Genomic DNA, 22,045 nt, shown 5'->3' with positions numbered 1-22,045 from the left:
GAGAGGGTCCCCCCCTACCCTCCATATGTAAGGGATAATGTATTGTCCGGCGGTCATTATCCAAAGATAAACGAACAGGACCCAAGCTTTTCTTTTGAGGGAAATTTATTCAATCAGATCAAACAGCTCAAACAGAGAACAAATGTATTCCAACAGAAAAAAAAATATTCTAGGGGCTATCAAACAGCTCAAACAGAACATATGTTACAACAACATAACAAATATGCCTACATATAGTCGATACACCGGTAGGCTACTTTCTACAGGTTTTCATTTGAATACTCATGTGCGCGTCTTTTAGCAAATCTGTGTGCAAAGTCTTTAACCACGCTCTTTACATCTAAACTGCGCGCACGTTTATTCTCTATGCTAAGGATGGCCAGACCTGACAGCCTCTCTTGTGACATGGAGCTTCTGTGATATGTTTTGATCAGTTTTAGCTTGGAAAATGACCTTTCTTACTTAACGGTTACTTTTATTATTTTGTACAGAGCCGTTGTCTTCTGAAAAGGGTTGCAGTGTTGTACAACGTGAAATGAAGTTAAACAACGATGTGGTTGTGGAGATAATTAAGGAAACGTGTCCGATAATGGGCGCAGGGAGAGCATAGGTTTAATAAGGTTAATGTATTTTCAAGCACAACACATAGACAGAGCAGTACAGCTGTCAAAGTATAACGTTAGCTACGTGGTAATGTTAGCTATAGCAAACAGTACAATACCCGTCTCTTCTGGCAGATGAGTGCATCCTTCACCAGCTGGTCGAAAAAGACTTGTAATTTTGGGAAGTTTGGCATTTAATTCAGAAATGTTCTGTTTTGATTGCCGCTTTTGGGCACCACTTTTAAATGTGCGTTTCATTTTTCCTCAAGAGAAATGTCCTCGTAGTTCTCCCAGAATACACCGCGGCCCAACAATAACACCAGTCCACGTAGCAGGAGGCCCTAGTGGTTGCCCGTTATGATTGCCTTTACAACTATTAGTTTAAAGCCAGTTTAAAATACTTTTTTTATTGTGTAGCTTTATATGAGAGAGACAACTTTGAGGGATATCTTAATGTTATTACGTAATGTAATATTATTTATTTATTACATTATTCGGCCCAGATTCGACAGCCGATAAACCGGTTGCCATGTCTCAGACAGAATCTGCCCATGTCCGTAACAGCTACACCTGGGCCAGACATGGCAACAGTGAAATGTGCCAAAGGTGGCTCACATTTGGCCGCATCGAGCCGGAACACAGTCGAGTCAGCCAACACTTAGGCGCCATGCGAGGCCCCCCCGCAGTGCGGGGGCTGCGGGGGTGATCTCTACGGGCCTGACTGGGGAGACATTTCAGGTGGCGAGCATGTCTGCCGAGACAAAAATAAAGTGTGGCCAAGGCCGACGACAATAAACAAATGTGTTCATTCAAATCAACCCCGCTGATCAGCATGCGCCCTAATCAGCATTGCAGTTGAGTCATCTTTACCAGAATTGGGAGAGTTCGGTTGGCGCCGGAGAGACGGACACAGGTGCGGAGAGAAACGGGGAGACCAAGAAGTGGGAAGACGGGAGGCTGGAGAGAGAAAAGGGGGGAGGCTCATTAGGAGGAACTCAGGCAGAAGCAGTTCTGCAGTTTGCTTCTGCTCTGTAATTAAGGAACGGAGTAATGAGAAAGAGACTCACTCGTCTGCCAATGCCACCCCAACAAACAGGCTGAGGGAAAGTTTGTTGTTCCGGAGCTGCTGGGGTTCGGTCACGCGGTTACATTCATTGACTCCTTGTCTCCTTGACTCCTTGTCTCGTTGCATCCTTCTGTTTTCACTTTCTCTTCAGCTTTTTGGCTCCCGTTTCTTGCTCTCAAAATACCCTTGTTCCACTCTTGGCTCTCCCATTAACCTTCCCCTTCTCTTAAATATGTCGGCTATCTGCAAGTGGGCCAAATGTGTGTGTTTGTGTGTGCGTGTGTGCGTGTGCGTGTGTGTGTGCATGTGTCACAAGGGTAAAAAGATAACCAAACGCAGTGAATTCCGAGTAGCAGCCTTTATGTACTTGCAGAGATAACAGGCTTACATACATATTAATCTATATTTTATCATGTTTGAATAAAATGCCTCTATGGTTCTCCCCCTATGTTTACGTGTCAGGTCAGGAAGTCAAATTAGAAGCAATCGAAAACAAAATGAACTCGACGTGGTTGTTTTTGTTTTCTTTACAAAATAAAAGCAGTCCACAGAATGTCCTCATGCATACAGCAACACTAACAGGCTGTTGGTAAGCGTGTGTGTGTGTGTGTGTTCCTGTCCTACAACATCAGTGTGTGCATGTGAGCGGGCAGCAGGTGGTGTGTGTCGGGGGTGGCTGTTGCAGCGGGGGGCAAGCGACAGGTGCGCCAGGCTCAAGCGGAGGTTGAGGTTTCTTGAGGTCTGTGTGTAAGATAGGCGATGATGCGTGCTGGCGAAGTAGTCGGCTCGACTCTATTCTCTCTTTTTTTCTCTCTTTATCTCTTCAGGCCACACACACACACACACACACACATGCATGCAGACAGTGTAGAAAGCTGTCCAGGAGGGCATGTTTCTCTCCGATGAGGATCAAAGCTGAGCTCATAACCCAGATGGTCACAGGATGGGTGAATAAAAACAGATTTTTGTCATATTGAAGCATCTAGTTTGCAATTTGATTCTACTTACAAAACATGTGCCGACTGTTATTTGTCTTGATCAAATGTTCCATGAGACTAGACCTTTCTTTTTCTTCCCCTCACGCTTGGTTCATCCATTTGCAGTTCCTTCCCTAGCTCCGGGATCCGTATCGTGGCTGTTGTTCTCATTGGCGTCGCTCATCTTCTTTAAGCCCTGTCACTTGTCCCAGAGACTCAATCGGCTCCACACTGGTTTATAGTGTGCTGCTCCACAGCTGGCATGGATCTCGTCTTCTTTGATTTCCCACTTACTACCACGTACTGTACATACTGTACACACATCACTGACGCATTAAAGGGGACATACCATGCTAATTGTCAGGTTCATGCTTGTATTTTGGGTTTCTACGAGAACACGATCACACGCTTTAATTTAAAGTGTGTGTGTGTGTGTGTGTGTGTGTGTGTGTGTGTGTGTGTGTGTGTGTGTGTGAGAGACGTATTACATGATCTCAAAACGCCGAGACATGAGGAAGAGAGAGCGCAGAGCATGAACCCGAGAGCAAAGGTTTTCCCATGTGTCTGCGTCTCTTAACTTCATGCGGCCTCTCGTATGCCGGGCCGTCGCATTGGGGGGACATCAGACTGAATCGTGGGAGGCACGGCAGGCGCTTCAAACCGACAGATGACCTAGAAATATACAGTAGCACCGAGGGCATTTAAATCCTGTCGGACAGCAATCCTGATTTGGAGCAAAAACTCCATGTTTATTGTATTTTTTTAAACTGCAGACTCAGCTTAATTTCTCTGAAAACAGGCAACTCTAGCACAATGAATTAGCACAAAAACAATGGAAAGGGCAAGGGTAAAGTGTTAATGAGTTCAGACTACAGTGCCCGCTAAGTACAACGTAAGAGGTCGATGCCTTGATTCACAGTGGAAAAGTAAACACTGGCAGTAATATTCAGTAAACAAAAAAAGCCCTTTAAACCCAGAAAATATGGGGGGGTGGAGGGGGGGGACATGGCGTTCTTGTCTGTTTACACGGTTGTCAGACGAGGTATTGTTCCCCTTTTGGCTTCACTCCTGGGTCCATTCTTCATGCGTATTATCCGGATTAGAACGCTGATGATTTGTAACAAGTCTGGGGATTTTTGGGGTTCTTCAAGATCTGGTTCTAAATTAATCTGGATCAACAAGTCCTGAAGACCAAACCTGCAAAAGTGCAGGCTTATTGACAGTTACCCACATCATGACGGACACCTTCAACTGTGAACCGCCCATGAACTCGTTTCCAGGCACAATTGAGGTTTGCCTTCCCGGTTATGATTTTAGATCAGAAAACACCAGCCGGTTATCGTCTGTTGATTTAATGAACACAATGTGAGTCCCATAATGAAGAGTTGCCCTATCTGTATCTTTTCCAGGAGAAAATATAACACAAAACACAAGCGTGTCCTCTGAAGGTTCGGGTTAGAATCCCGATTCCGACCGATGGAGGGCGGTGTATCCGTTTACAGTGCAGCCAAACAAACACCCACCTAATTTAATTCACACGCAGGCGTGTTAGCATTCAGCCAGCTTACGTTTGTTTCTGACTCGAGGGCCTCACTTTAAAATGCCCTTCCTTTCCGTTTAGTGTCGATGGAGACACGAGCGTCACTCCCGAGATTCAATCACTCGTATTTGTGGACTTTGTTCTGTTAAGTGGACCGAATTGGAGATTTTAAAAAAGCAATCCTTTTTTTTTTACGTTCGTTGCCCTTGTGAATTTAGCATTCCCTCCTTGTCTGAGTTGCCCATCTCCTTCCCTCCATGGCCACCGCTAAAGACTCTGGGGGAGGGGGAGGAAGGACCGTCTTGCTTGATTGGCTGATGAGATGTCTGGTTAGAGTCTTTTTGTCTGAAGAGGCGGCGAGCGGGTGAGAGCGAGTGCCGTCTGAGCGTCAAGTGAGGAGGCTCTCGTATGCACTCCCACGCTCCTCAAAAGCAGTAATGAGAGAAGTGCGAGCCGTCGGGGTGCCCGGGCATTGATATATTGTGGGATTTATTCATTTATTTCGTTCCCCCGTCAGCCTTCGAGCCAGCGCAGCGGCGTGGCGTTTATGCATCACGACTCAGGAGTTGGTGGAGGAGGCGACACACGTGCACATGGAGTGAGAGTATAATAGCGGCTCGTGTTGAACCATCGTGGATTTATAGCGGAGCGGGCTTTATCGCGGTGAGGTGCGCGGGAGCAACGCGCACACACGGACACACACACACGGACACACAAACACGGACACACACACACGGACACACACACACGGACACACACACACGGACACACAAACACGGACACACACACACGGACACACACACACGGACACACACACACGGACACACACAGACACACAAACACGGACACACACAGACACACGGACACACACACACAGACACACACGGACACACACACAGACACACACACGGACACACAGACACAAGGACACACACAGACACACGGACACACACAGACACGGACACACACACACAGACACACACGGACACACACACACGGACACACATGGACAGACACACACACACGGACACACATGGACACACACACAGACACACACGGACACACACTCTGAAGTGTGTAAGTGGTTCTGCCCCAGCAGTTCTAAACAAGGTCAACGGTCCACAGTTATGGACAGTAAATAGAGCAGAGCACTACCTGTAAATAACCAACAACACAGCCTCATAAATCTTCTATGTGTGTGTGTGTGTGCAAACATGTCTTTCTCATACTCCCACATATGAACCCGAGCCGTGAGCCAGAAGTAGTGGTGCAACGAATAATACAACTCTAGTTGGGATCTGATCTCTTTTTTTTCCACCGATACTAATTGATGATCATTGATTGTTGTTTGATTATAGCAGCTGTTCTACAAGGCTCCACACTTCTTTTTGTGTGTGTGTGCGCTTTCACTGCGCTGATACATTTAAATCAGTCCGTATGTGTGTGTGCGTGTGTGTGTGTGTGTGTGTGTGTGTGTGCGTGCGTGTTGTGCGTGTGTGCGTGCGTGTGCGTGGGTGTGCGTGTGCGTGCGTGTGTGTGTGTGTGTGCGTGCGTGTGTGTGTGTGTGTGTGTGTGTGTGTGTGTGTGTGTGTGTGTGTGTGGCCTTATTAGATGCCACAGGGAGGTGCCCATCCGTTCTATCCAGGCTGCTCACCGCCCGTGCGGGTCAGGCGGCCATATGTGCGCACAGTTAACTCTGGCATGGGGCCAGCGACCTGACCGAGGTGGGCTCGCCCAATGGCACGGAAAATCCGAAGGGCAGCCACGAGCAGGAAGCGTTCACACAGGATATTTGCCGGTGAGGGCGTCTCGTGTATTCCGCAGAGTTTCCTGTGTTTGAGCTCAGAAACATTCACACTCCACTTGCTCCCCACTGTTAGCATTTCTACTGCTAACATTTGAGCTGGCGTGTGTGTGTGTGTGTGTGTGTGTGTGTGTGTGTGTGTGTGTGTGTGTGTGTGTGTGTGTGTGTGTGTGTGTGTGTGTGTGTGTGTGTGTGTGTGTGTGTGTGTGTGTGTGTGTGTGTGTGTGTGTGTGTGTGTGTGGACAGGGTTTAAAAACAAAAGATGAGGGGAGAAAACAAATTGCGAGCCCGGCCGTGGAGTGCTCGATATCACTGGCCCCTCATTTTTCTGACACATGATTTATCACGGATGACGGAGGTTGCCTGGCGGCTCTCTGATCTGGCACAGTCGGGTTGCTATGGTGACACCAAGCCAGCGTTTATCACCTGCTGGGGATGCTGGGTCACACCTGGAGAGCTGACTACCCGCACGTGTTCACACAGACAGAAATATCAAAATAAGAAACCCAATGCAGCTCCAGGATTTTATTTGAACTCTTTTGTTAAGCTGAATGAGAATGCATAGTTTTATGCATTTAAAAATGTTGAGTTGATATGGCAAGTCAGAGCTGGAAAGGAATAAACTCATCTCCGCCTAGTTTAAATCTCCGAAGTCCATTCGAAAGGAGCTTTTGGGTGATGAAAATGTATTTTTGAACATTTGCGGATGTTTTGGCATTCGATGTTTTCAGATCAGTGGGAAGAATAACTTTGTCAAAAGAAATCCTCACAAAATCCAAATGTATCCCTCTGACAAGTTTGTGTGCCAAGGAGCTCCATTGTTGCCCACAAACTCTGTGTTTCTTCACACACACGGGTTTGTTGTTACTCAATCCCACTTACACCGTCTTGCTGCCAGAAAAACCCGGTCGTGCACCAAATATGTATTCATCCGCGGGTGAAAATAGTCCCCAACAAATGCACCATGTCGTTGCACGTCTCTGCCTTGACTTTGTATGTAAAGTGTGTGTGAACGCACTCAACTAATCTAAAAACATAAAAGGTAGGCAGTTAGGAAAGGCAGGTTCTGTTTGGAATTGCTAATGACATGGAGTAGGTTGTTGGTGGTAGCAGGTGTGCGTGTGTGTGTGTGTGCACGTACACGTGTGTGTCCGGCTTTGCCCCGTCACTTTGTATTTAGTGACCCTGACGTCCCCCCTGCTGCAAGTCTCAGGAAGTGACGGAGCCCAAAGGCTTTTTTCTATTTTCTTTTAGTTCAAACTGAGGTCTTTGTAAAAAACAACAACAACAAAAAAATAGCTGTTGTTTTTTGTAAGCACTTGCAGGCAGTCTCAACCAGCATTAGTTCTGCTGTGTTCACCTCTGCCTTTAAAATACCACATTAATGATTTGGCAGCGGTCGCGATATTGCACCACATCCCTGCATTAATAACATAAGTGGAACGTGATGAGAGCCTTGCAGGGTACAATATTAATGTGTGTGCCTCTGCCCGAGGTGATTGCAACAATACGGTGTTCATTTTTCATGCGTCATGGGAGACTGTGAAAGCACTCGCCCCAGCGAGACACGGGCTAAAGGTTAGACGAAAGTGATTCAAACATTTAATTATTCATCATCTGATGCAATTAGCTGCATTATACATACATTGTGTGCACTTCTCAGCTCGGGAGCTACATGAGATAATTAGCAAGTTATTAATATCAAATGCACTTTTTGTTGACAGCGAACCTGCACGAGAATTAGATTTAGATTTGATTTTACTTTATTCATCCCCAGGGCAAAATGTCTTGAAGCAGCAACAAATATACAATACAATAAAATAGCAGGCCATATTACATTTAAGAATTTAAATAATAAAGGAAATGAAAATGAAAAAATTAAATAAAAAAGAAAGCATATACAGTGTATCTAAAGTATAAAGTGACAGCAGTGCAAGGGTTATTGATGTTCTGGATCTGGCCAGAGGTGATTTATTATAAAGTCTAATAGCAGTGGGCAGGAATGTTCTCCTGTATCATGAATGTTCTCCTGTATCAGGAATGTTCTCCTGTATCAAAATGTTCTCCTGTATCAGGAATGTTCTCCTGTATCATGAATGTTCTCCTGTATCAGGAATGTTCTCCTGTATCAAAATGTTTTCCTGTATCATGAATGTTCTCCTGTATCAGGAATGTTCTCCTGTATCAAAATGTTCTCCTGTATCAGGAATGTTCTCCTGTATCAGGAATGTTCTCCTGTATCAAAATGTTCTCCTGTATCAGGAATGTTCTCCTGTATCAAAATGTTCTCCTGTATCATGAATGTTCTCCTGTATCATGAATGTTCTCCTGTATCAGGAATGTTCTCCTGTATCAAAATGTTCTCCTGTATCAGGAATGTTCTCCTGTATCAAAATGTTCTCCTGTATCATGAATGTTCTCCTGTATCAGGAATGTTCTCCTGTATCAGGAATGTTCTCCTCTATCTGTCCTAATATATTGGATCTTTGTGCGTGGTCAGGTAGCTTCTTTTTTTTAAGTTACGGAATCTCAACTATTTACTGTCTTCTTGTTACTCAGCTAAATAATTGTCCATCTCAGTGTTCCAGTAGCTCATGGAAGTGTTCATATGTAGATTTTAACAAGCAGTTTATTCCCATCTACGAGCTAGAACTTAATAATCATCGGCAGCAGCGATTGGTAATCATCCATTCATTTTGCCTGCATGATAATGTTGAGTAAAACAAAATCTCTTTAAAGCCATTGTGTAACTACCTTTTTGCTTTAAAGGAACGTATTTGAGGAACCAGAGTCATCGACTTCACGAAGCACTTGACTTGTTTCCTAGTTTATTTCCGCCAACCAAAGCGGAAATAAACGTCATGAGAAAAGCGTCAATAAAGACATGAGGTTAAGATAAGAGCTGTAAATATCTCCTTCCCCTCCTAATATTTACAGCTCTTATCTTAACCTCATGTCTTTATTGATCCGAGAAGCCCCAGGCCTATTTGAGGATTATTTTGAATTGGATTTACACACACACACACATACAAATAAACACAAATAAAAACCCACAAAATAATTTCCTACCCATCATTAACGTTGTATAAATGTGTCCATCCTCACAACTCCTTCATGATTGTAGTGCTGTCACTTGTTGTAAATACCATGCAGGACGCTACTTAAAGGGATACTACGTCCCTATTTTCCCGTGTGTTTGTGTCTGAGTGACTGAAAGGGACCTCAATTTCTGTAATTGGTCTAGTATTGTAGGAGAACGCTGCAGACGGGAGCTGCTAAATGGGCTGCGATGTAATCGCCCGATGAAATTCCTCACCGTCATGCACGTCCATGAAAAGAGCTTATTGTTGCCACTTACCGGTTCAGATTGCAACATTATGGAGATAACTTTCCAGAGAAATAACACTGTATTCTTTACCTTTCACTTTGTTTTTACCCTTTGAAGGTATAGGAAACTCAAAGTCCTGACTTCAACTGTATTCCCATGATCAGGCACTGTGTTTTAAAATATGTTTTTTTTTAAATAATTTCACATGGACATTGCCTTCGGTGTGTAATTGTCTTTCAGCTAATTATAATTGGGAGGAGGTGACTTTGAGGTGACTTTGTCAATACTATCACAAACCGAACTGGAACTTACTTTTATTTATTTTTTGTCAAAAAAACCTCTACGGAAATTATTCCAAGAGGGGAAGACAATCCATATTTGTGTGCAGCGTGTTGTTTTTCCAGCAAATCGATTGCGCGAATACGATGATCCACACGGAGTGAAAGACGCTCTCTGAATCGACCCAGTGTTTCTGCCGCTTATTGGGTTGAACGAGGTTGACGCTGCCTATTTTTATTTCTGGTTGTTCTGCCTCGAGCCCCCTGAGGTGATCGCTGTGAGGCAAGTAACTTAAGCCATGTGGATTTGTTGTTTGGATTTTATTTTCCTCTAACATGAACAAACACAAACAAACATTCTCGGTGTCTGGAAAAGGCTTAACTTTAACTTTAACTGCCAATGTTTTCCAATGTTTATATATATATATATATATATATATATATATATATATATATATATATATATATATAAAACACAATTATATAAGGATATATTGTATTGTCTTTCCCTTAACCTAACCCTACTCAAACTTCCCCCATCACCTCAAAAAATAACTTCTCAGCCCGTTCATATAGTTCTCAACCCTAAGCACCAACTCCTGGAGAGGTAGAAAGGTAGAAGTGGAGGGATTAGTTTTAAGCCCGGAGTGCTCCAACTGTTGCCACTTAGCAGCCATGAAGTGAACAAGCTCTTCAGCGGCACGCGACAGATGTGAGCCCAAGAGAGTTATTGGACAATTCTGCAAACTTAAAAGACAATGTTTTTTTTGCTAACGTCCAATCCTAGCGTTTGTACAATGGTATGACTCAAGCACATAGTCTCGAGGGAAGGCGTAGTGCTGAGGCTGTGAATTCAAACAAAACTACTTTGTTCATTTGAGGCGACAAAACCACTTGGTGAAGGTTTTTTGTAATAGACCATTGTTCGAAATAAGAACTTAAATGGTTTACAAATGGAAGCACGGTTGCGGCTTCAAACGCCCGGTTAACCTGGTTGTGTCTAGGTAGCAGAAATCACTTGGTTAAGTTTAGACAACCTTCATTGTTTTGGTTAAAATAAGGACCGTTGTAAATTAAGTTGCGTACCTAAGTTAAGAAGTGAACGGTTGACACAGGGACACACATTTGTCCTAATTAAAGTAAGTCATGAGGTTTGGAATCGTCCAATGTGAACATCATCCCAAGAATACTGCTGGAAGCGTAGCTAAGGTCACCAAGAGGTTTTACATTTTAAGCTTCATAAAAAAGGTCTGGTTTATTGCGGGCCGGTTTGATTGAATTGCACAGGTGTTCGTAATAAACTGCACACACTGACGTAGAAAGGCACACACGCCAGACGCGGATTATGCTATCGGATGTATCCCTCGGCCAGTGGTTTGCTTGACGACAACATGTGGCGCTGCTTAACCGGCAGTCGGCTCGGCGGCGGCGGCGCAGGAGAGACGGGGAGGGAATGAAAGGACAACAAGGCAGACAGCCAGGGACAGGGGAGGGGATTGTGTTCGCTTTATCCATGTTTGCTCAGTTTAGCGCAGGGCAAATATTAGCCAGTGTGCTCTGCTGCCGTTCTTCTCTGCTGGGCTCCAACCTCACACCCCTGCCTGCAGAGGCTGAGAGGGAAAAAGAGGACAGGGAGATGGGTGGGGGTGGGTTTAATGATGAAGAAACGGTTCTCAGGGTAACAGATGGAGAGATGGAACAGAGACCAAATGATGGCAGAGAATAAAGAGAGTAAGAGAAAGTTGGAGGTATCCGCCTTGTAGTGATGCACGGTGTTTCATACAGCTGAATTCTATGGTACATGTCTTCATAAGCAGAGCCTGGCACACTCCTTTTCAGAAAACTTTTCTTTAACACGCCGACAGAGATGCACTGTTTAGGTCCATCCAAAGCGCTGTTGCTGTTTTCAATCGAATGAGGTTTGGAACCGCAGAGGAGTGAAGAGAGGTAGAGAAATACAAAGCTAAACAGGCTCTGTGTTTTTTCTCTGTTCTGCTGTTCTGACGAGAGAGAGGGAGAGAGAGCAGTGGAAAAGCAAAACCCAGGCTGCGAGGACAGACAGTGGAGAAGAACAGAGAAAACAATGGAGACCGAAAGCACTTTTCTCTTGATTTTGTCCGAAGGTCACAGTCATTCCTTTCAATTTGGTGCCAGCTGCCTGCCTGAACAGAGAGGAACGGGGCCGCTCCAGAACACGCACCAAAACAAACAGTAATGCACATGTCTCGCCCGTAACGACACACAAAGTCCCACAATTTGTAAAAAGCATCCACCAAAAGAAACAGAAAAATGTGCAGGCTGAAAAATGAAAAGAGGAGTCACCTCCCGCCTCGGCCCCTGTACCGTAGAGGAGCAGAGAGGAGCTGCTGGTTTCATTGGGACTGAGGCTCAGACTGGTGCAAATGAAATGCAGTCTTGCTACGGGTTTTCGGGTCTGCGTGTTAATATGTTTACCACCCGAGTCCATTAAGGTGGATTCGGCTACGATTAGGCGGTGCATCTTAATTATCACAGAATACCGATGCGTTTTTTGGGGCCACCTTTTGGGGCATAAAGTGCTTTCTTTGGCTGCCAGTTTACTCGTGTTCTCTGTCTGTTTTGGTCACGTCATTTTGGACCAGTCCTAATTATCCTCGGGTGCATTCGGGGACATTGCCGGAACTCAGTGGCGGGTCGTGCATTTCGGACCCAGGCCTTCTGTGCCGTCTCGACTAGAGCTTTACACCCTAAACACCTCATTATGACGCCACAGCTACAGGTTATTATTTGTTTCGTGTAAACACCTCATATTTGACAAGTGAAATAAAATGTTACATGAAGCACAACACATACAAATACACTAACTGCAGAGTGCAGATCCATAAATACGCACATGACGGGATGCTGCGTCATTAACGGACAATGCATAGTCACATCAACGTAATTAACACAAGGACAAGAACAAATTCTTAAAAGAACCAGTCATATTTATTCATAATAAAACATGACGAAAAAAATCAACAAAACAGGGGGACTAAAACACTACGCTGAAAATAACGAGGCATTCAAATATTATTAACATCAGAAGTAACAATATTAATTAATGATATAATAAAAACAACACCATAGACACATTAACACTACTGCAGATGTAAAAAAATTTAAAAAGCAGTGACCTCACCAGATGCTCACTTCATTCTGTTTAAGCCTTCAGAGAAGGCTTTGAAGGCCCTGTCGGCCCTCCGCTGTCGGAACTGTTCTTTGTGATTTTAGAGCAGATTTCTTTCATTTTTCTCGTTTTCTTTTCAGCACAATGGTTTTTAAATTTAATTTCAGAGCTTTTCAATGCCTGTCTCAGTTTAGAAATCCTGGACCCAAGAAGAACACGAAATTGGGGAAATTGCGCTTCAATCTTAGAAAACCAAATGCAGCACTTTGTTTTGCACACGGATCCAGTAACATTCACATGCAATACATAATGTTGGAATACAATGTCATTTGGAAGTCATGAAGGCATGTATTGATCCAGAAAGTACTCGGAGAACATCTTTCTCAATTTAGTGGCACGTTAGCACTGTTTCATTCTTAAAACATAAGCTGTCTTTTATTTATCAAGGTCTTAATAAGGATAAACGGCACGCTGAAGATTTACTTTGAAATGTATTCATGCATTCATACAGGGTTTTTTTGGGCCTAATTCCAGCATCAAATTTTAAAAAAAACAGCGCCACAGTATTAACCCATCCAATGTCAGAAAGGATTATTATTGTACAAAGCCACCAAACAAAAGACAGATTATAGTCAAGGACTCCGGTATCTCATTTCACAGTGTGCTGACGAGGTTTATGCCGGAATGATCTCCAGACCTATTTAGTTTTTGACTTGATGCACCTCCATCTTTCTCTCAGAGCACTCGGCGTGTGGATCAATTGGATTCTACCGAAAAGCCATGTGAGCAACTCCAGTCAGCACAGTAATGAACCTCTGGGGAGGGAAAGAGCTGATGAGGAGGGCAGGCAGATCGGAGCATGGAGAAAGTAGAGAAGAAGCAAAGGATAGGTAAAAAGCAGAGAGTGAGCGCAGAAATAATGGAGGACATGTGGAGGTGAGGCGGGAGCTATTCCCTGCAGGAGAAAGTGAAATATTGGGTTTTGAAGCCTTAATTGTTGCAAGAGGCAGCGAAGACTAAATCGAGAATACGGCTCGACTTTATTAGTAACTGCAAAAAAGAAAAAAAGGAGTTGTTGGCAACAAATCAGGGGTCTGGAACTGGGCTAGAATATCAACACAAAGTAGCACTAAGGAACACTGTATTCTGTTCTTAATAATATAACGGCGATGAAATGTCATCCATCATCAGTTATTGCTCCACTTTGTCCCCAGAAAGGTATTCAGTATAATTATGTTTGGTGACAAGTGTGCTGTGTGGTGACCTGATGAAGGATGTTGTGAAGCTGGTAGAAGCAAAGGATAATTGAATGCAAAATATGAGCCAAAAAGAGTAAAACGATGTTTCATCATATCCTTGTAGCTCAATTGCTCCGACATTCCTCATACATTGTGTGCTTGGTGTATCCTGCTATTCCTCTTCTCTCCACTGGCTCCTCCATAACATGTCTGCTTAGTGACTTGCAGAGGCCTTTGACACGAAACATCTTTGCTCTTTGAAACGTTCAGGTCTCACTTTGTGCATCGATTTAATCGGTCTCAACACATGTCTTGACAGGAGGAGAGTCAGAGATGTGAGGGATGGTTCTATTTTAGTGCTGAGCATATTCCCTTAATATCAACTCTCTATTGTATTCATTTCTTCTGCGATAAGGCGGTGAACAGCAGGCTGGCAACACTTGATGGGTGTTTGATTCTCAAGCTGGCGATTGATGCCTTCACAGATTTTGAACGATACTGCTCATATATAACATGTACTGTAGGTCGCTGCTTCCCTGCTGGATCAGGACAGCGTTTATTAAAGCTGCTCGATATGTTTCTATGAACATGGATTTAATTACTATATATTTATGTGAAAGATGTTAAAAGCCTGGTGTGTCTCAAACAGACAATAAAGGGTGCCTCGGTGCTTCGGTGTCAGACAACGAGGGCCCCTGACCAAGCGTTGGTACAGGTTACTGTGTGCTACCTGCTCAGCACCAAACAGCATATAGATATGTTAGCGACTAGCTAGTGAAGGAATTGGAGGAAACCAAAACCGAGCAAAAAACTAGTGTGACTTTTGGATTTAATTTAAAGACCAAGAACAGAACTTCCAACATGCTAATATTGCTGCTTGTCTGATGCATGTGAAAACAGGCAGCAGTTAACATGTTAACTTAATAACTTAATGTCAATTTTGTGACAACTTACTGCCGGCAAGAATCCCAAAATGAATGCAGGTTTAAGCATTCCTTTCAGTACAATCGCTGCACTCAGTGGATCCGCTCAAAGCAATTATGTGTGATGCTTGAAGTAGAGATCAACTTGATGTAATTATGAACATTCACACATAAATGTGTACGCTCAAATGCCAACGATAGACTGTGCAGGGTTTTCAATTGTTCGTCAGACACAAAGCAGCAACACCCCACTGCGCGCTTTGTGCGATCAGCTGGATCCCAGCCGCCAGGAAATGGTGTGCGTGTGTGCGTGTGTGCGTGCGTGTGTGCGTGTGTGTGTGTGCGTGTGTGCGTGCGTGTGCGTGCGTGCGTGCGTGCGTGCGTGTGTGTGGCCGGGCTTAGCATAACCTAGCTAAAGGACGTCCTCATATATAAATGAATATAGGCGGGATTCAAACCTCCAGTCCTGGCATCATTGTGCTAAAGGACACTACCCATCAGTAGGCTGAGTGGTGCAGATTCGTGCTGGAGTCATCTCCGCGTGTATGTTTGTGTTCTTTTCTGACACTAAGTGAATGAGGAGTGTTGGTGCTAGGTGACAACATAATCAGGATTATGGAGGGTGATGTTTCGGCTGATTTATATTTCTCCCTCTCCGTCTTTAGCTGCTTCCCTCTGCTGTATTTCGGCTCGCTGCCATCTGTGTGTGTGTATGTGCGTGCGTGTGTGTGTGTGCGTGTGTGTGTGTGTGTGTGTGTGTGACATGACAAAATGACATGACATGTATTGTGCGCTCGCGTGTGTGTGCGTACGTTCGTGCATGTGTGTTTATGTACTCCGGGACAAATGGGTAAGCCCAGCGTGAGTCATGTTGGATGGGAGATTCACACACACGTAAAGAGTAGCTGTGACCACGGTCGCAAAGAAGAGAACCAGTTGGGGGAGAGAAAGGGAGATAAAGTGCTATTAAGATGAGGAGATTGGGTGGGTGGCTGGGTGGTGGGGTGGGGAGCGCAACTTTCTCAAGGTGACTGCTAAAGATCGTGGCAAGCACATACAAATGAGTTGGCTGAGCGGAATATGAGAGAAACCAAGCGCATCCTCTCTGGAAACCATTTTGTTGCCTCTTTTTCCCCCGTCCCCCAAATCGAAGCAGCACACTCTCCCTCTGTGTGTGTGTGTGTGTGTGTGTGTGTGTGTGTGTGTGTGTGAGCACTAGATAACTAACAGAAAAGTGACTTTCAGTGTTCCTCCCCTTCTTGTCACACACACTCTGAAGGCGCTGGGTGAGCGGACAATGGGAGGGTTTAGCCAGTGAGGAGCCGGCGTGTTATGCAACAGCCTATTGCTTCTTACATAACGCTGCAGTTTCAGAGTGGAAGATTAGCCCCGCTACACTGTCCTCCTTGTAGCAGATGCCACAGACGATCTCCTCTCGCAGGCATCAGGCGCACATGTCGACACGCTGATTAGCCGTAGAGAGCCAGAATTACCCGCGGAAAGGGGAGATGCAGAGATAACGTGTGATGTCGTATCTGGCTCACTTGCACAAGCCTGAGAGAGAGAGAGAGGAAAAAGTACTCCCCAATATAAATCTGTAACTGCAAATCGCACATCAATTTCAGCATTGAAAGTTTAAATGCTTGCACAAGCGGTATGAAATATTAAGCTTCCTTAACACCACGTGGGACTGTCAAACGTGTGTGTGTGTGTGTGTGTGTGTGGGAGGGGGATTGATTGCTTTTCGTTGGGCATCCAGTAAAAACTTATTTATCAGTCATTTCTCTGTCCATGCCGCTCCACTGCCTGATTCATAAGCTAATAAATACTGCAGCTCCGCATACTTACACTGGTACGTCAAGTTAGGCTCAAGCAGATACAGGCTGTGATAGATCATTATTGGGGAAATGAGAAAGAGGCAGATGAATAGATTGCATTCCCACAGCCCGCGGGGCTATTAAAATGAAATCTGTCAAACCAAATCATAGGCATCAGCATATCCCCGATCTGGTCAGCCAACGCTTTCCTGCAGCCGCTTTCTGGAGGTGCGTCGATGCAGCAGAAATGCAAAACCCCTCGACTGATTTTAATAACCGTCTCTGTCAAGAGTGAACCGATGAATGCACCCTCCAGTCCACCCAGCAGTCGCCTCTCTGTTGTTCCTCCGTTGTTGCCTCTCTCTCTCTCTCTCTCTCGCTCTAATCCGCCTGTTTGGCGCCTCGTGTATCAGATCTGAGAGGGAAACCAGGGAGGAAAATAGCAGCTGGATCAAGAAGGAGCCGCGAGTGTGTGGAGGTGAAGCTGAAGGGCTGCTGGAGAAGAATCGTAATTGAGCTGTCTGTAAAGACATGAAACCAAGAATTAAAAATCCTTCAAAAAGGCATCCTCCCTTTGTCTGTACCCCCCCCCCCCCCCCCCCCCCCCCTACACACACACACACACACACACACTTAATTGACTACCAGTGTGTGCTTAGAAGAGCGAGCGGGATCTCGACGTCTTCAAAAGGAGCTTTGATCTCGGAGCACCTTGAGGCCCTGGAGGATCATCAAGGTTCCCTCTGTCCTTTTTATCGCACAGTGTTTCTGTCGGCCTCTCGCCGCTCCTCCTCCTCTTCCTCCGCCTCCTCCCTCTTCCTCTTTCTGCTCGGCTCGATCAGCGAGAGCTCTCTGAGGCTGATAACTCTGCAGCCACGTTCTGGCGCCGCCTCATTCCCATTCGGCAAACGGCGCCCGCCTCGTTCGCTTGCAAGGTCATGTTGAAATACGCTCCTTCTCATCGGCGGCTGCTGCACAGAATTACCAAGCCGACGATCTTTGTCTTTGAGAAAGAGGGAAGGAGGGACTAATTAGGGGATTACACTAACTTTTCTTTTCTTTCTTTTTGGCAGCTAAACTGTGTGAGAAGCCGATCGGCAGATTCTGCTCTGTGTGTACCAAGATCTTAGATATTTGACGAGGACAGCAAGTTTGTACTTCCAATAATGTTCAAGAGGGTTCAAGAAAAAACTCAAAAAACTTTTGGTTGAAGTTTTTCTTCCAGTGTGTCGGCGTTTTCCCCCGACCCCCTACCATTGGAGATCTTTGATTGTTTCATTGAACTCAGTCTTCTTCAGGCACTACAGGTTTAAATCGTATGCAATTGAAAAGTATCACATCATGTGTCATAAAGCAGAGCTCTTATTTACGACCACTGATTGACCCACTGAGTGAAAAGTAAGATGAGCTAACCTCTGGAAGAAAAAAAAAGAGCCAGGACGTTCTTCCTCCTGACATTAGCCGACAGCTGAAGCAGATTAAGGGCTCGTAAGCAGCAGTTTAGAAGCGGTGGTGTTTAAAGAGCAGCCAGGGCTCATTGTCGGTTACCTACCGGTCCCTTCATTTCAATGTTGCAGGCTTGACTGCTCCTAGTCATTCAAGGAGGGCTTTTTTCTCCTTCTGTTTCCAGAGATATGTTCGCTTCAGGGAAATGGCCATTAAAATGTCATTACTGCTCCACTAAAATAATTTTTTGAAAAGCACTGGTTCCCAGCGGCTTCCCGTCGTAATGGACTCGATACAATCCCTCAGCGCCGGGAAGAACCCTAATGTTGCGGAACACAAATGCTAATCTCTCTGTAAATATCACTCAAATTCACTCTCCCTTCTGCTTTTCAGTCATAACAGCGTGGACTCATTCTGCTTTGCCCTGGCAAAATGAATTAATTCTCCAGGCAAAGGTGTTATGATTATCCCAAGCTTCCTGCTGTGTGGGAGGTAATGGAGATGATTCTGGTATTTCCACTCGATTCAAAAGGCTTTTCCCATATTTTTGGGGGGCTCTTTTCTGCGGCATCTCAAAGGTATCGGTGATTACATTTTCATTCGCTAATCACTCTCTGACGGTATTCATATTTGTGTCTTCGGGTCAATATCGGATTCCGGCATGTGCGGCAGGGTGAGCGGGCGCAGGGACTGCAGCGGTCAGTCCATAACATGAAGCAATTGATTAAGTGCCCAAGGAGCTGGAAGCACTTTGCCATCGGAGACGCTGCAGAATGAGATCATCTGTTGAGCAGTCCATCAAGCTCCCACTCTGAGGAGTGCATCCTGGTCTAACTTACTTCACGTGGGGGAGTCTGTTTCCTGCTTCCACATTGGTTGCCCACATTGTGTCTTATATTCAGCCCATCTCTAGCGCATTAATCACAGGCCCACTCGCACCGCCGTTTGAGCGTGCTCAATTAACACCCAAATTGAGGTTGTCATCAGTGCGTGGCCATACTGGGGCCCTTGCCTGAGTACGGTGCCCACTCTATACAGCACCGAGTGGTGGTTAGGATGCACATACATTTGGCTGTGATTATACCGCTCATTAACTTACTGTACAACCTCTGCACTTATTTACTCAATTAACTTGCCATTTTAAGTTACGTTAACATTGGCACGTACTATTTTCCTTTTTTAAATACTTAATCGGACATGAATAATGGAAAAACCGCTGCGAGCAAAAAGCCTGACGTTCACCTCTGAAGGTGGAGAAATAAATGCGCATTGCTAATGAGATAATGGGATCAATGAAGGTGTTGCTGCAGTGGGCAGATAGAAGTGTGCACATGTGCACCCCCTGTGCAAATGAGCTTGACCTGGAGTGACAAACAGGAAGTGTTCCTGCCAATGGGGTGGGGCTGCAGGGGAGTTATTGTTCTGGATCGTATGGCAGTGCAGAACAAAACTGCAACAGAAGATTTACTGCCAGGCCAGAGAATTAGTCTGTAATGGTGCTGTCAGGTATGTACTCTGTCTCTCTCCCTCTCTCTCTCAGTGTTCTCTGCCTCTCTGGCAGACTGTAACTTCATAAATGACTTTGACCTTTCCATTGGACTGAGGACACAGAGGGAGAGGAGAGAGGGGAGAGATGGCGGGAGATGAGAGTAGAGTAGGCGGTTGACTGTAATAAACTCGAAGCAGTGGGCGGCTGTCAACACTAATAGATGAGCGAGGGGAGGGAGTCAGCGGGTTGATGAATACTAAAGGTGCTTTAACAAGTGCTCTGTTCTTATACCGGGCTGATGTGTTTGAGATATGATGCTTACAGCATCATCAGGCAGCGAGGGCTAAATATACCACAAAAAGTAGAGCTTTGGGCTTAAAGGAAAACCTAGCGATGGGTTGGTTGAACCTTTTACTGAAATCCAAGTTTAGGGGATTTTTTAAAAGGATATGTCTAAAACTCGTTAAGTGCCATTTTTGTTCTTCATGCGGATGCGTTCTTGTCTGACGTTCTCTATTTTCCTCTGTCCACAGGAACGGGGAAAGATCGGCGTGATCTTCAACGTGGGAACGGACGACATCATCATCGAGGAGGGCGCAGTGATGGTGAGCGACGGCAAATACCACGTGGTGCGATTCACGCGGAGTGGCGGCAACGCCACCCTACAGGTGGACAACCAGCCGGTTATCGAACGTTTCCCCTCAGGTAGGAACAGGGGCAATCTATGGGGGATTTGAACCTTTGCAGTATTGAATCGTTAGATAAACGGGGTAACAGAATGGAGAGAGAGACAAAGAGCTTCTGAAAGGGACTGTTCGTTAAGTCAGCTTCCCGTGTATCACGCAATGGGATTTTTCTGGTTTATTCATCACGGCATTCATATTTAGAACGTGCCTGCATTATTCTAGGGGATTATGTTCCGGTCTCAGAGACGGGAAGAGCCGAGCAGCCTTCCCGAGGCAAACAATCTCATCCGTCGAAGAGCATCCAGCTCTCTGCACTTAGTCTACCATTGTAGCTCCGGGAGCTGGGAAAGCCAGCATTGAATTGAGGCCAGCAGAATGCAAATATGGCAGTCGGGAGGCATGGCTGGTGAGCATTTGGGTTGGGGCAGGATACGGTAAAAAAAAAGGCCACCTTTTGGGAAAGTATGCGGAGGTGTTGATCAGTCACGCCTCGGATCCAGACTCGGCATCAACCCGCATACTGACTTAAAACGAGGGCAAACATCCGATGAGTCACTGCTGGGAGTGTGCAAATCCCCCCCACACTTGTTGTTTAACCATAATCACGGTATTCTATTACGGCCTGACTTATGAGGCTATTTTCGGGTTGCGCAGAAGCTCTCAATTAATTTCTCTCTCCATTGTGTTTCCCCCTTTGTTCATGGTTGTTCAAAGGAAGACATGTTGCGGTCCCGTCATGAGTTTGCATTCGGTAAACACCCGGCTAAGCCAGGCTCTGCTGCCTACCAATGGAAATCTAATGACCTATATACAAAAAAATAAGGGTTTTCAAAGCCTTGAAGCTCTGGCACATTCATGAATTTGCAAACCTTTTTTTTTTTATTCTACACGGATGCTGTATCCGATCTCCATCCCTGCTGAAGTCAACGCGTTCCATCTCCGTTGTCTAAACAAACACCGTCCGTGTATCGTCAATGTGGCCCTGATATTGACAGTTGACAGATAGAGCAATGGGACTGTGACATTCTCTGCCACAGCCAGTGAGCCCGTATTTCCTTTGTGCATTCTCTTGCTCATCCGGCCAGACTGAGGGGTTATGCGTCACAGCCAGGAGAGGAAGCGCCCCGTGACAGGTCACTCCTTTCACTGGTTATTATGATGGGAATACAGACGCCTTCTCTTTTTTTCCTCAAAGAGGAGCCTTTCCCCCCGCTTACAATAGCACAAGCCGCTCAGCAAACTGCAGCGAAGTTAACATCGGCAAGTGAATGTCATCATCCAAATCTCTGTTTTGTTTCATCAGGAAACAGTAACGCGCGGCTTATATTGCATTCCCTTTATTCCTCTTCCTTTCCGCCGTCCTCGACGCAGTTGTTGTCTTTGTCAAACATGTCTTTCCTTTTCCTCTTCTTGATCAAGAATTGAAGAGTGTTGTTTTGTTGTTGTTTTATTGAGTTTTTGCGTGTGTCTGCCGGAGGGGAGGGGGGGACTGGAGCCCGTCTGAAGTTTTAGGAGGTTATGGGGACTGAGGAAAGGAAATGTATGAAGGAAAGAGAGCGAGAGAGGGGGTGTTATTGTGGCGTGTAGAATAGATAAGATTCATTTACGTGCGCTAGATACACTCAAACTATTTTTGGGTGCCCGCTTTGAAGGCTCCGGCACACGCTTTGAAGGTTCCTGTTGTCATCGTCATGGGGAAGCAG

General features: G+C 45.3%; 1 protein-coding gene across 1 annotated transcript in view; it reads left to right on the top strand.

The window, feature by feature from the left end:
• Nucleotides 1-22,045, top strand: part of nrxn2b (neurexin 2b) — a 346,947-nt gene that overhangs the window by 285,446 nt on the left and 39,456 nt on the right. Inside the window, exon 13 of the mRNA XM_034557186.1 lies at nucleotides 20,190-20,361. Within this exon, the coding sequence (XP_034413077.1) occupies nucleotides 20,190-20,361 (172 nt within the window). The remainder of the gene's footprint in view (nucleotides 1-20,189; nucleotides 20,362-22,045) is intronic.

The sequence above is a fragment of the Cyclopterus lumpus genome, chromosome 18, assembly GCF_009769545.1.
Source record: "Cyclopterus lumpus isolate fCycLum1 chromosome 18, fCycLum1.pri, whole genome shotgun sequence".
NCBI lineage: Eukaryota > Metazoa > Chordata > Actinopteri > Perciformes > Cyclopteridae > Cyclopterus > Cyclopterus lumpus.
The sequence above is the reverse complement of the archived record's forward strand: the minus strand, read 5'-3'. Positions and strand labels throughout refer to the sequence as shown.